Source organism: Scatophagus argus, chromosome 4, assembly GCF_020382885.2.
Source record: "Scatophagus argus isolate fScaArg1 chromosome 4, fScaArg1.pri, whole genome shotgun sequence".
NCBI classification, from domain to species: Eukaryota; Metazoa; Chordata; class Actinopteri; family Scatophagidae; genus Scatophagus; species Scatophagus argus.
This window is the reverse complement of record NC_058496.1, coordinates 1,281,827-1,294,218: the sequence shown is the minus strand read 5'-3', so window position 1 is coordinate 1,294,218 and position 12,392 is coordinate 1,281,827. Positions and strand designations below refer to the sequence as shown.

The 12,392-nt window shown below is 47.4% G+C and overlaps 1 protein-coding gene across 1 annotated transcript; it reads right to left on the bottom strand.

Moving 5' to 3' along the window:
- Nucleotides 1-1,802: 1,802 nt before the first annotated feature.
- On the bottom strand, nucleotides 1,803-6,982 carry vsig8b (V-set and immunoglobulin domain containing 8b). The gene is made up of 7 exons (XM_046386675.1): nucleotides 6,522-6,982; nucleotides 4,082-4,242; nucleotides 3,748-3,949; nucleotides 3,438-3,590; nucleotides 3,229-3,351; nucleotides 2,445-2,583; nucleotides 1,803-2,358 (listed from the first exon to the last, which is right to left on the bottom strand). The coding sequence occupies exons 1-7, from the start codon at nucleotides 6,589-6,591 to the stop codon at nucleotides 2,130-2,132; spliced, it is 1,077 nt and encodes a 358-aa protein (XP_046242631.1). The 5' UTR covers nucleotides 6,592-6,982; the 3' UTR covers nucleotides 1,803-2,129.
- Nucleotides 6,983-12,392: the final 5,410 nt, after the last annotated feature.

Below are 12,392 nucleotides of genomic sequence, written 5' to 3'. Positions count from 1 at the left end.
GTGATTAGCAGCAGCTTCACTGAGTTTGATTTGTTGTCGTGATAAACAGTTGATGTGACTCCTTGTCCTGACGGAGGAGACCACGTCAGCTGACGGTCCAGCTGGCTCATCAACTGGCTCGTTCACTGGCTCATGTTTTTTAGCCACTTCTGTAGCACCGCCATCAAACACATTTGGAGCTTTTCCACTCGTGTTTGCGTCGATCAAAGCAGATGTTTTCATTAAGATGTCCTGACAGTTTCCACTTGTGTTTTGGGTGACAAATCTCTCATGTTTTTAGGTCAAAACAAGACGTTCTTCCAACCCAACCAGACCTTAAACACAGCACAGCCACAACCCGACGTTTCAACAGCATCCCCGGCTCTCAGAAACGTGCAGCGCCAACATTAATTCTGGTGACCTGGACAGTTTCAACCTTTTTGTGGACAAAAGAATTAAAAAGCTCTTTTCTCGCAGAAGCTTTTTGAATCTAAATGTGACAGAAGACTCAGTCAGTGGGAGTCTTAGCCGGTTCAAAAATAATTACAGACCCTGTTCAGAGTTGTCCTGCCCTCTAAGAAACTTATTATGAAAAGAAGAGATTATGTGGTTTCCGGGTGCGGTTGCCAGAAAATTATTTGTAATTAATTATTCTTTCAATTTCTCCAGCTCATGCATGAAAAGCAAAGACGTGTGTGTGCGGCATAAAGAAAGCTTTTAAACACAGCGAGATTATGTGCATTTGAACTGAGCAGACAGAAAGACAAAGACAAATGCAAAAGCTGCCAGTTTGTCTTCATTTGGAACAAAGATACCCTGCGAACGTGTGTGTGTGTGTGTGTGTGTGTGTGTGTGTGTGTGTGTGTGTGTGTGTGTGTGTGTGTGTGTGTACTGCTGGTTCAAGAAAAGCTCATTTGGAAGTGAAGGCAGCGTGTGTAAAATTAACAGCCTTTGAATTTTGATGTGTTTTATTCCTGATCATTTGACACACTGACGTGGTGTCTGAACAAACGCTCATCTTCCACAGAGAGACGAAGTCCCGCCTCCTCCAGCGTCCACCACGACACCTCGTTCTTCTCATATGTACGGTAAGTCAAGAAAGTCGCAGTTTGTAGTGAAAAAATAGTAATTACGCAGCTTCCTCACGGCGTCGTCCTCAGCACCAACATGACACACACAGTCCATTAAAACAGGTGAAAATCACGACGAGTGTGTCCCTGCTGACGGCTGCCGCCACGTGCCACAGAGTCACTCTGATCCCATCAGCACTCGCCACACCCTGCAGCTCCTGTTCACTCAGGTGAGGCTGTGGGCGGTGCTCACTCCGGATCCTGACAGCTGCAGGTCACGGCCTCGGCTGCTGGCTCGTGGAGGAATAACTCGTTCACTGGCCGCTTTCAAGCAACACAACACAAATGAGGCAACTTTTTGCACTTTCCTGTGCAAAAAAAGATCACAGAGAGAAACTGACTTCATTGTCTCGCAGTTGTCTGAGTCACAGCAGCTCGACGTTTGAATTCATATTGATCCAGTGATGCAGCCCTGAAAATAGCCTCCACTCAGCAGGCCATCGAGACAGACTGTTTATGTGACCCGGTTCAGGATCAGATCGGAATTTTAACCCCTCGCTGTGCACCATCTTCACTCCTGATACGCAAAACACACGATGACCCTCAGCCTCTTGACTGTAATATAATCACACCTGATGCTGCAGGACAAAACAATACGTCTGACTCCATTACGAGAATCCAACTCATTCAGTTAAGTTTCCTCAAGCCATAAAAGATGGACAGAAAAACTGGATTTAGATGTCCTCATGGACGTATCAGTTAAAAAATGTTTTATTGTACACAAGTTTTAAAAATGTGATAATGTGATTGAGCTTCATACGCATCATAGGAAAAGAGCACCAGTGAAAATACATATTTTCTGACATTTTGCAAATGCAAATTTCCCCACTGTGGGACCATTAAAAGATTATCTTATTTACAGTTTACAGTTTTAGCTCTGAGTCTGTCACCAGCACTCCCGTTATTGTCCTGTTAAATAAAATGCGTCGCACCATTTGTCTCATACATGCTTTACATGGATTAATATGTACAAAAGTCTTTTCTTCAGAAGGCCGAGTTTCTTATGAACAATGAAAAAGACTACACAGGGTATCCGTACTGATGGTCGTATTGGAGGGCAGCGGCGGTGGGCTGCGATGTGCCGTTACTTCCTCCCGTGTAGATGGGACTGTGGCCTGATTCGCTGACGCTGGGCAGGTGGTTCCTCACAGAGCTGTAGTGCAGAGAGTGGTGGGTGCGGTACCCCACCACTGAGCGGAAACTGGAGTTCCTGCTGGAGGGTTTGCTCTCCGGGGCCTGGGCGTCCTCCCTGAGGAGACAAGTCAAACGGGTCTCAGTCACCTGGTCCTCAGAGTTTAGATCCTATCACAGAGATTTCACATGCAGCTCCGGTACCTTAATTCATTTGCGACCTCTTTCTCATAACGGCGCTTGCGGCAGCAGCAGATCAGGAGCCAGATGAGAAGCAGGAGGAGGAGCAGCAGGAGGAGAGCTCCTATCACCGCCCCAGCTATGACACCCGCCTTGTTGGTAGCTGGAAGACAGGACACAGCACTTTCAGATCACACAGCTCCCTGTCTTTGTACTCACCAGTTCCAGCCTTAAAGGTGCAATGTGTAAAGGCGGCCACAGGGGGCAGCATGTCACAACAGTAACCAACACTTGCCTGTCGCTACGACACCTGTTAGCCAGAGCTGAGGATTTATTTAGAGCAGATCAGAAGTGACTGTTGAACGACAAACCAAGACCAAGTTTTGGTGAGTTTTATTTCATTTCTGTCTAAACTCTGTGAGCGCTTGTGAAACTTGCTGCACATATTCATCTCCCAGCTGAAACTACGAGGGCCTCTACAGGTACAAAGTGGTATTACAGACAGGACGGGCCGTGGCTAGCTGGTTAGCATGCTAACTTCAGCAGATGTTTCTACCACGCAACACACAGACGTTGATGCTTCTTCACAGTCTGTGGTGTGAGAACACTTTCCGAATGTTTTGAACTAAATTTCTGGCCATATTTTACAAATTGCACCTTTAAGAGATTTAGACTTAAGACTTAATGACTTGTTTTGTGTCTAGAGCAAATATTTAAACCTTGCAGTAGAAAAATAAAATCCCTCCCTCAGGCCATAAGACTGTTGTTTACTTAGGAGTGAAATTAGATGAGGCCATCACAGACTTACGGTTGTAGGCATGCAGTGCGTATTTACACTGTGCTTTGCCGACAGCGTTTTTCACCTCACACACGTAACTTCCAACGTTTGCGTCTGTGTGGTTGCTTATCAAAAGCTCCCCAGTCTGTGAGTCTTAATGAAAGAAGACAACGATTAGTACAAGCGCGTTACAGACAGCGAATACACATCATCACAGCGAAGCCTGTCTGTCTCCTCACCTTGGGTGGCAGTGGACGGCATTGCACCTCCTGTCTCCCTGCTCCACCCGTAGCTGAGAGGACCGGATCCCCGAGAGGATTTGCAGCGCAGGGAGACCGAGCCTCCTTTCTCCTCTGGGCCCTCCACCCAACACTTTGGCACCGACGGGGGAACTGGTGAAAGTAACGGAACAGTTTTAGAGGCAGTTCATCGTGTGGAAGGGTTAAGGGGTGAGGCAGTCAGGGGCGTGTTCAGAGCCTCTGACATTCCATGTGAGTGAGAGAGAAGAAAACAAACAGGTAGAACTGGAAAAGAGGAAGTCTTCCTCACCCATCACCACCAGAGTGACTTTTCTCATGTCGACACCAGGCGCCTTCTTGACTTTACATTTATATGTGCCCGTGTCTGAGACCCTGGCATCAGAGAGGGAGATGGAGGCGTCTCCCTGCGTCGGGTTCCCCGTGAACTTGAGCCTGCTGGAGACGCTGGGGTCGCCGTATTGGTGCATCTTTCCCCCTGTGTAGGATAAGATCTGAAGAGGGAAGGAGTGAGTGTTGACACTTCTCCAGAGCAGGTTTTTCCACTAACAGAGCCCAGAGGTGAAAGAGAACCCCACATGTTTGATGAAGGACTGCGACGTCCCTCTCTGTCCTCATACACCTACCAGCTGGTCGTTTTGCGTCATGTCCGGGCTGACCTCGGACCACTCAATGTCCAGCTCTCCTGTGTCTTGGGGGTCCGGGGTGTAGGTGCACCCCAGGTTGACTGTCTCCCCCAGCGCCTTTTGGATGGTCTGTGGCCCTGTGGATGTCACCTTCATCGCTTCTGTTCACAAAAATGGAGAGACTCATAATCATCCACCGGGGCCAAAAGACAAAAAAATCCAATTCCTTTCTCAAGTACATTCATATTTCCCCCACTTAATGGCATTCAAGCTGTGGGCCTGCGCTCGTAAACACTCTCAGAGTGGAGTAGGTGCTGATCTGAGACTAATTGGTCCCTTAAGTCAAACTGTTGAGCATTTGGATCTGGAATGAAAGTGGAAGCGGTGCGTTTGGGTTCTTTTTTGTCAAAATACTTCTGCATTAATCTAAAACTCTGGAGGCTCATTAGTTGTCAGAAATATATTTAGTAACTGATGACGACACGTGAACATGAACAATGTTGTTGACAGGTGGCAGTTAGAAGCTGTCACACGCCCTGCTGACTCACCGTCTGCGGCCATAGATTTAAACAACAGCTCAGGGTAAAGTGATGCTGTCGTTCAGCCATCACTAAATATCTTAAAGGAGCATGCTGATCAATCAAATCTCCACTGTGGCCGTCCGCATGTCAGAGGCCTTTATGAAGGACTTGAAGTGGCAGATGTGATGAAGAAAAAGCGGGCGCTTGCAGGGAGGAACGCCGCAGTGGAAGGGAGGCGTGTTCTCCACGCAGAGTGGCAGATATTCAAACCCTGTGCACCTCCTGATTGGACGATACAGGCTCAGATAACATTTTCCTCTCAGTGGTGCAACATGGAGATTTTAAGGCACAGTTCACCCCAAATCAAAGCTGCACAGGGGATGTCTCCTCTTACCTGTAGTGCTGTTTGTCCGTCTGAATAGTTTAGGTGTGAGCTGCAGATTTTTGGGGATATCGGCTTTAAAGATGTCTCCCTTCTCTTGAATCGACTGTCTTTCAGTGTCAGTACACAGAAGGAAACGTACGTCTGCTCACGGACGAGAGGCTCCTGACAGGGCGGCATGTAAACATCAGAGATGTCCTCCTCAGCTGAGCTGTAGCTTAGTTAGCTCAGTTAGCTGCCCTCTCGTCCACGAGCAGATGAGCGCCGGCTTTTTGCTCAATTTTGTGGGGAAAAGACGTTGCTGTTGAGTCTTTCAAATGTGTTTTTTGGTGCTTCACCACACGTGAAATATCATTTCATCAGTATCAGTTCCATAGACGTCTCTGCAGCTGATATCTCCAAAACCCTGCAGCTCAAACCAAAACTATCTGGATGGACAGACAGCACTGCAGGTACGAGGAAATGTGTTGTTCTGAATTTGGGGTGAACTGTTCCTTTAACAGAGTTAAAGACTCTGCTACATGCACTCCTGTTTTTATGATGTTTGTGTACTAAAGCGAGTGTTTTGAAGGCGCCGCAGGACTCATTTCTCCAGTGGGAGGGGACAATAAAGTCTCTTATTTTGAAAAATGCTCACAGCAGTCAGTCCAGGAACATGACAGGAGCACATATGTGAAGAGCTATGCATGCTATGCAGTGAATGCACACGGTTCACTGACTGGCTACACTGCACTTCATTCAGTGCTGATCATCAGTCACACTGAACTCAAACCGCGTGACAGTTTATTGATTGATTGATGTAATCTGATTACCTTTGCTTTGCTGGCACCTTACACTGAAAACAAACTGAAAACTTTGGGTTTCATAAACATTGGGTTTTCTCTTGAAATAAATCAAACAGCGCTGGTTCACGAGCTCACGAGTCCTGTGTGTGCTGTACAACATGTGGGATGCTGTTTGGTTTGTTTTTGCTGCTCTGCTGCACCTCCTCAAAATGCTCATCTTCCATTTTCAGTATGAATAAAAAGAAAATCATCTCCAGCATCACCATTAAAAAGCAGGTTCACGTCACTGTTAACCAAACAGGCCGCCTGAGAGGAGGACAAAAGTGTGCCAGAATCTTAAACCTGTTGTGTTTTAAAGATGTAATCAAAACCAAGTACTTCTTGACAGTGTGATCTAATTATACATGTTTTTAAAATGTAGTCTGGGCTGATTAGTTTACTTGTTGCTTGTTTGTATGTAATCCTGATTTCATGAAACCCATTACTGCCCACCTCTGATCTGCACCGACCCGCCGATCAATCGATTAATTGATAACTGATGAATCGGTTCTGCTGGTTCCAGCCTGAGCTCATATTGAAACTGATCATTGAAGGCCCCGCTGAGCCGCAGGTCAGACAGGTCAAGCCAGGAGAAACTCCTCTCCTGTTTCTCTTCTCCTCTGATCAGCCAGCAGAGGGAAATGACATGTGAATGTGAAGTGTTTTCTTTGGCTGCTCTTATCTGAAGTCCTGAGATAAAAAAGCAGACTCACCTGTCAGGTGAACTGCTAGCAGAAGCAGCAGAGCCCCCTTCAGCCCCACCCTCAGGAACAGACGCTCCATTGCAACCCTGAGAGAAGAAACTACTCAGAAGACGTCGTTTCTTCGACTGTCTGCTGTCTGTGGATGGTCCTCTAGTAGCTCCAATTTAATTTCTTCAAAGTGTGAAGCTCTGCTGTGTGGTCGTCGTCCACCTCTCATTCAGTGCTTTATCACCAGCCTGACGTGCACCTTGGAACGGACGAGTTCCTGCTCTTCTTCTTCTTCTACCGTTTAAACGCAACTCAGTGCGAATGTCGCAGTGAAACAAGCAGAGCTGTTTCGCCCTCCAGTACTCACCACTAAGAAAAGCAAACGGAAAAGAAGAGAGTAGCTCTGACAGACCTGAACATGAAGTGTGATTCAGGACTCGCTCTGCTCTCAGGTGAAACTCAGCAGCAGTAAGTGTGGCCACACCCTCTCTGTCCATAGGGCACCTGTTGGCCACTCCCACAGACTTTCAGACTTTCCCTCACGTATCTTTGGAGACTTGCCTTTGTAGGTTAGGAATGTGTTGATGTATTTAGTACGATAACAAGACCAATAAGATACAGATTTCAGAGAAGAATCCTGCTCGGTTTCTGTTTTGAATCACACGCCTGTCAGTATCTGACATCACAGATTAATGATTACCTGCCACAGCTGACTAGTTCAACAACTATGCTGCTGGTCTGGATGTATCCGTCATGTGTCATTGCACAGCAATGCATATCACGACTTCCTGTGCGCCTCAGCATAAAGTGGGCTCAAGACGGGGGGGGGGGGCAAAGGGGGCAGCTGCCCTTCTCATGCCCCCGTCCCTGCAGCAGCTAAAGTGCCCTCCTGGTTGCCTCTGTGGAAGATAAAAAGTGCCCTCTGGGATGCCCTTAAAGTGCAGAAAATGTGCTGCCAACAACAGAAGAAGAGTCCACATGTTAATGGAAACACGTTTGTTTTTCTGACACGGCCGTAGCCGTGGTATCTGTTAGTATCTGTCTCATCATGACCCTGCTGGAGTCCCGCTGCAGACTGAGCTTCTTTTAAACTGGGCTCCACCTCCTCACAAATCACAGCACTGCAGCCGCTGATTCTGTCGCTTTGTTCTCACTTCTAACAAAATCACCAACGGCTCTAAATCTAACAGGAGGTCGAAGACTGGATCTGTTGTGAGGAAACGGTCCGACCCCGTCCTTCGATCACACCGTCACCTGGCTGATCCCGTCACAGACAGGAGGCTGTGTGAGGGCCTCAGAGAGCGGGAGTTCGCCCTCGGCCTTCTGTTTGCTCAGGTGTGGTGTGACTGTAGTGAAACTGCTTCCTAAAAACAGTCCTTTCTGTGCATGTAGTTCTTCTTCAAGGTATTTGAGTGGTTTGAATGGGCCAACAAATCGCTGTTGTGTTTCCCAGGACACACCTTGCTGACACACCCACGAAAACACATGTTATTATTATGAAGAGACGAGTGGATTTCCACCTCAGTGCCAAGAAAGACACAGAGCTGCAACTGGTGCAGCGCTGAGGCTGTAAATGAAGCCTTTATTATACGATTAAGCTGATCGCAGTAATCACACGCAGTCTGAGCTCTTTGAACCAGCCTGCTTCTGACTTACGCAGCTCCACATCATCCGTTTTAATGATGCAAAAATGAAAAGGAAGACATTTTCATTAAACTGAGTGGTGAAATTATTCAGTATTGATTGTATGAGGGTCTACAGTATGACATGAGACATTAGGAAACCTAAGTGCCCACTTTAATGCAACCCTGCCCGTAAAGGAGACGACCGAATGAGCGACGCTCAGGTGGAAACATGACGTGAGATCAGCCCGCCTCTTCGGTCGCACGCTGTGTGTTTGCACGCGGTAAAGCTCAGCCTCGTGCAGAGTGCGAGTGACACCACATCTATAAGTCTGCACGAGCGGCTGTGCAGTGCGGCTGCTTCACCAGCAGGTGGTTAATTGCTGCAGTCCCTCCCTGTGGTGTACGAGGAGGTTCTGGCACCGTGAGACGGGACGGGGCGGGACCGGACGGACAGCACCGGGACGCCGCACAAGACCCCCATTAAGACTGTGCAGATGAATACGTGTGTGACACAACAGCCTTTTTGTCACCCAATGACTTCTAAATCATCCTGCTAAACCCGGTACTCAAGAAGTGGCCAAACTTTGCCTCCACAGCCAGCACTTGCTATAAGCCCATCAGTCTTCTCAGATTTGGCAAAGGTGGCCTAATCACACCACAGGCCAGCAAACAAACCACCCTGACAGATGTCCAAATTACAAGTAAACAGCCTCACTGGAGAGCAAACAAATGACCGGAGCAGGGAGGGGAGGGCCTCTGAAAGGCTGGGCTTGCCAGCAGCCATACTGAAATAGCACGGCAGCGTGAGTCACGGCGTGTCAATGTCAGGGAGCCAGTTGGGCACATATATCCGTCTTTTTAAGGTGGGACGCCGCTGGGACGAGGATGGCGCCTCTGGCAGAGGGAGGCAGTCACTCAGCCCCTCAAAGAGCTGCGTGAGTGGAATGCAGCCAGCGAGCCGCATTCACGAGCCCCTGAATCTCTGCAATTAAACGTCCACTCTGACAGCGAAATTGATTTTTTTTGTCTCCTTTACAACAATCATTTGTTATTCACAGATGTCCTGTCCGTCATAAGCACGCGGCCCGGATGGTGTTGGTTACGCTGCGCCTTAATGACCACAGAGAGTGTAAGTGCCTCCATCCCGTTGTCTTATGCTGCGAGACCAGGAGCATCACGTCCTCCCTGCTGCCGCGCTGCACGCGCTGCACGCGCTCAGTGTGCCGCGCGGCAGAATAAATAATAAAGAGGCAAATGCGAGGATTCCTCCCAGTCTCTGTGCTTCTTTATCTCAGCCAGTAACCCACAAAGGAAAGGCCACATCTACCATCAGCACATGCTTGAATGATGACAGACACAGCAGGACCAAATCCCATTTGTTGCCTACTATGTTTTCACTCTGAGGAATAAATGATACTACAAGTAGTGCAGCATTATTGTGATTTTACTTTTCCATCTGCAGTGCTGAAGGAGGATGAGGATAAAATAGAGAAAGATTAACTCCAGCCTGAGAATGCAACATCCCACACTGAAATGTGTGAAGGGTGAGCAGGGGTCAGCACATCCAAGCAGACACCAAGGACACAAAGTGTGTGTGTTTGTTCCACTGCATCACTGCACCGCGAATCTCTGTAGGTGTGTGGACGGTTACGCTTATGTGCTCATCCAACTGAGGACGTGTGCCAAAACCTTATCCGGTCTGTGCAGACAAAACACTTCCTGAAAATTAGACAGGTGCGGTTAAATCCACGTGAGGAGTTTACAGCAGGCTGCTCCTCAGGCCTGATTAAACTTCTCACCTCGGAACATGAAAAGGCAGAGCTCAGTGAAAAACTCCGCACATGAAGAAGGAAAGCAAATGGGAATTTATCGTGTATTTACTACTCCATCCCTCCCTCGGTTCACAAGCTGCCCACCCACATATACCCCTCCACACACACGCACACACACACACACACACACACACACACAGCCTGCAGCAATATGAGCACGGTGGACCCCATAATCCAATAAGTTGTGCTTCTTGTGCTAAACCCAGTGAAGTCTGGCACACACACAGAGTCCATGGAGAGTAACGGTCCCCTAAGCCTCGCTTGCAGGAGTGGGATAGAAACTGTTTTCTCTGAAAAAGAGCTTCAGATCTCCCTCCTCCTCTGTGCTCCACCATATTTCCCACACACATTGGGGAATTAGGATATAATGTTGTAATTTAGTGCTGACTTCTCTTTTTGTCTAATATAAATGAAGGGAAATATTCCTGGAATAACAGCCCGGTTCACCGGCTGTGTCATGGAGAGAGACTGGTTGTTTATTCCTCACACATTCATTTGGAAGGGAAATTATTTCTGCAGAGTTGAAGCGCAGCTGAATGGATTCACATACATGCTTGGCCATGCTTGAAAGCAACATAATAATTCATAGGCTAATGGCAATTTTCATCAAAACACTCACAATAGTTTCTGGAGTGGAATTTGCATTCTTTTGATGCTGTTTGTTGTGTGTCACAGCCTCAAATTAGAGAAGTCGACTTTGTTGCAGTCACACAGTCGCAGTCGATGCTGGACGCTCACAGCAATCAGAGGGACACTTAGGGAGGACGTCCAAACAACATTTTGTTCAAGTATAACAACAACAAGTTCTCACTGACCCGCTGAGAGTCATTTCCTGTGTCACTTCTCCTCCATCTCGCCCCCTCAGGAGCCTGAACGGGAGCTCAGATGATGACCAAAGGAAAAACTGGACTCATTCTTCAGACGCCACATACGTTCTATTAGGAAACACAGATCTACAAATGAGGAAAAAATGAACTTTGTTTGAGAGCTGTCGCTGCCTCAGCAACACAAGAACCCTGGAGATCTGCAGCGAGCGTATTAAAGGAACAGGTCAACCAACAACTTCAATTCGGTCACTATGTGCTCACCCCCAGGCTGATGGAAAGTTTCCGGAGCTTCACAGTAAACAGCGCTGCAGCTTTCTGCTAAACAGCCGAAAGAACTGCAGACATGTTTTCAAATGTTTAAAAAAAAGAACCAAAAGAACGTAAAAAATGACTCCAAACAGCTTGTCCGGCGTAAGCCAAGCCTCCAGAACGTCCCGACTTGATTTGAAAATCTTCACTGTCGCTGCTCAGCTAAAAGTGTTAGTGTGCACCTTTAAAAGACAAAAGTAACAGAGCACTTCAGTAAAGGCTGACATGTTAGCAAAACATGACGCAACGTTAGCATTCAGGTTCAGTCAGGTTTGGAGCTGCGCTGCTGAAGCTGAAGACCATCGAACCGAAACAATGAGCTGAAAGACCCTAAAACTCTGCTGATCTCAGTGGGACCTTTCACGTTACACTCATCAGCTGACCCATTGTTAACATGTTGATCAGAACAGCTTTAACTGATCCTGACTTTACCTTCAAACCAAACGGCGAATTGCAGAGTGACCTCACATAATACTGTGAAGGTCTGAAACTCTGTCAGAAGAAGGGCTGGTGTGGGCGGACTCTGAATGGAGCTGCCAAAAAGAGTTTTCGCACAAGTGTGACGGGATAAAGAGAGAGAAAAGAGACAGAAATATTTTTCATTAGTGCTGAACTGTGTGAGCCTCAGCCAGTGAAGCTGTTGCTTGTCACTCCACAGATGCTGAACGAGTTCAGGGAGGATCAGGTGGGCGGGACCATCCAGGCCGTGCAGGTGACACAAGCAACACCACACTTTGTTTTCATTTCTAAAACCTTTATCAGCACGTTCTCACAAGTCCCAAATAAATAATCACGTCTGAAGACAGAAAGCACAGCCGCCTTCGTCGCAGCAGTGAGTGGAAGAATGAAACCATATTAATTACAGTCTGCTGTTACGGTGAACTGAGCCACACACTTCAGAGAAAACCAAACAAGCTCTTTGAGAACATGTGGTCTCACTGTGATGTTGTTCCACATCCAGTGTGTGTGTGTGTGTGTGTGTGTGTGTGTCGTACACTGTATGCTTGAGCAGTCGCCAGGGTCAATCCTCATCAAGAAGTTTAATGACTGTTTTAATGACTCACTGTGCAGGTTAGCTGAGTGGATTTGATGAGCTTATAGATGTGTGAGGATGTCCAGCTGTTTGACTCTGCACGGTGTTACACAGGCCATCTCACTGGTCAGTAACTGAGCCTTCATTTCAAGTTTCAATATAAACTATATGGATGAAAGTTTGACGTCTCATTGTAAACACACAGACGGCTTTGCAGCTCTAACAGCTTCCACTCTTCTGTGAAGGCTTTCCACAACATGTTGGAG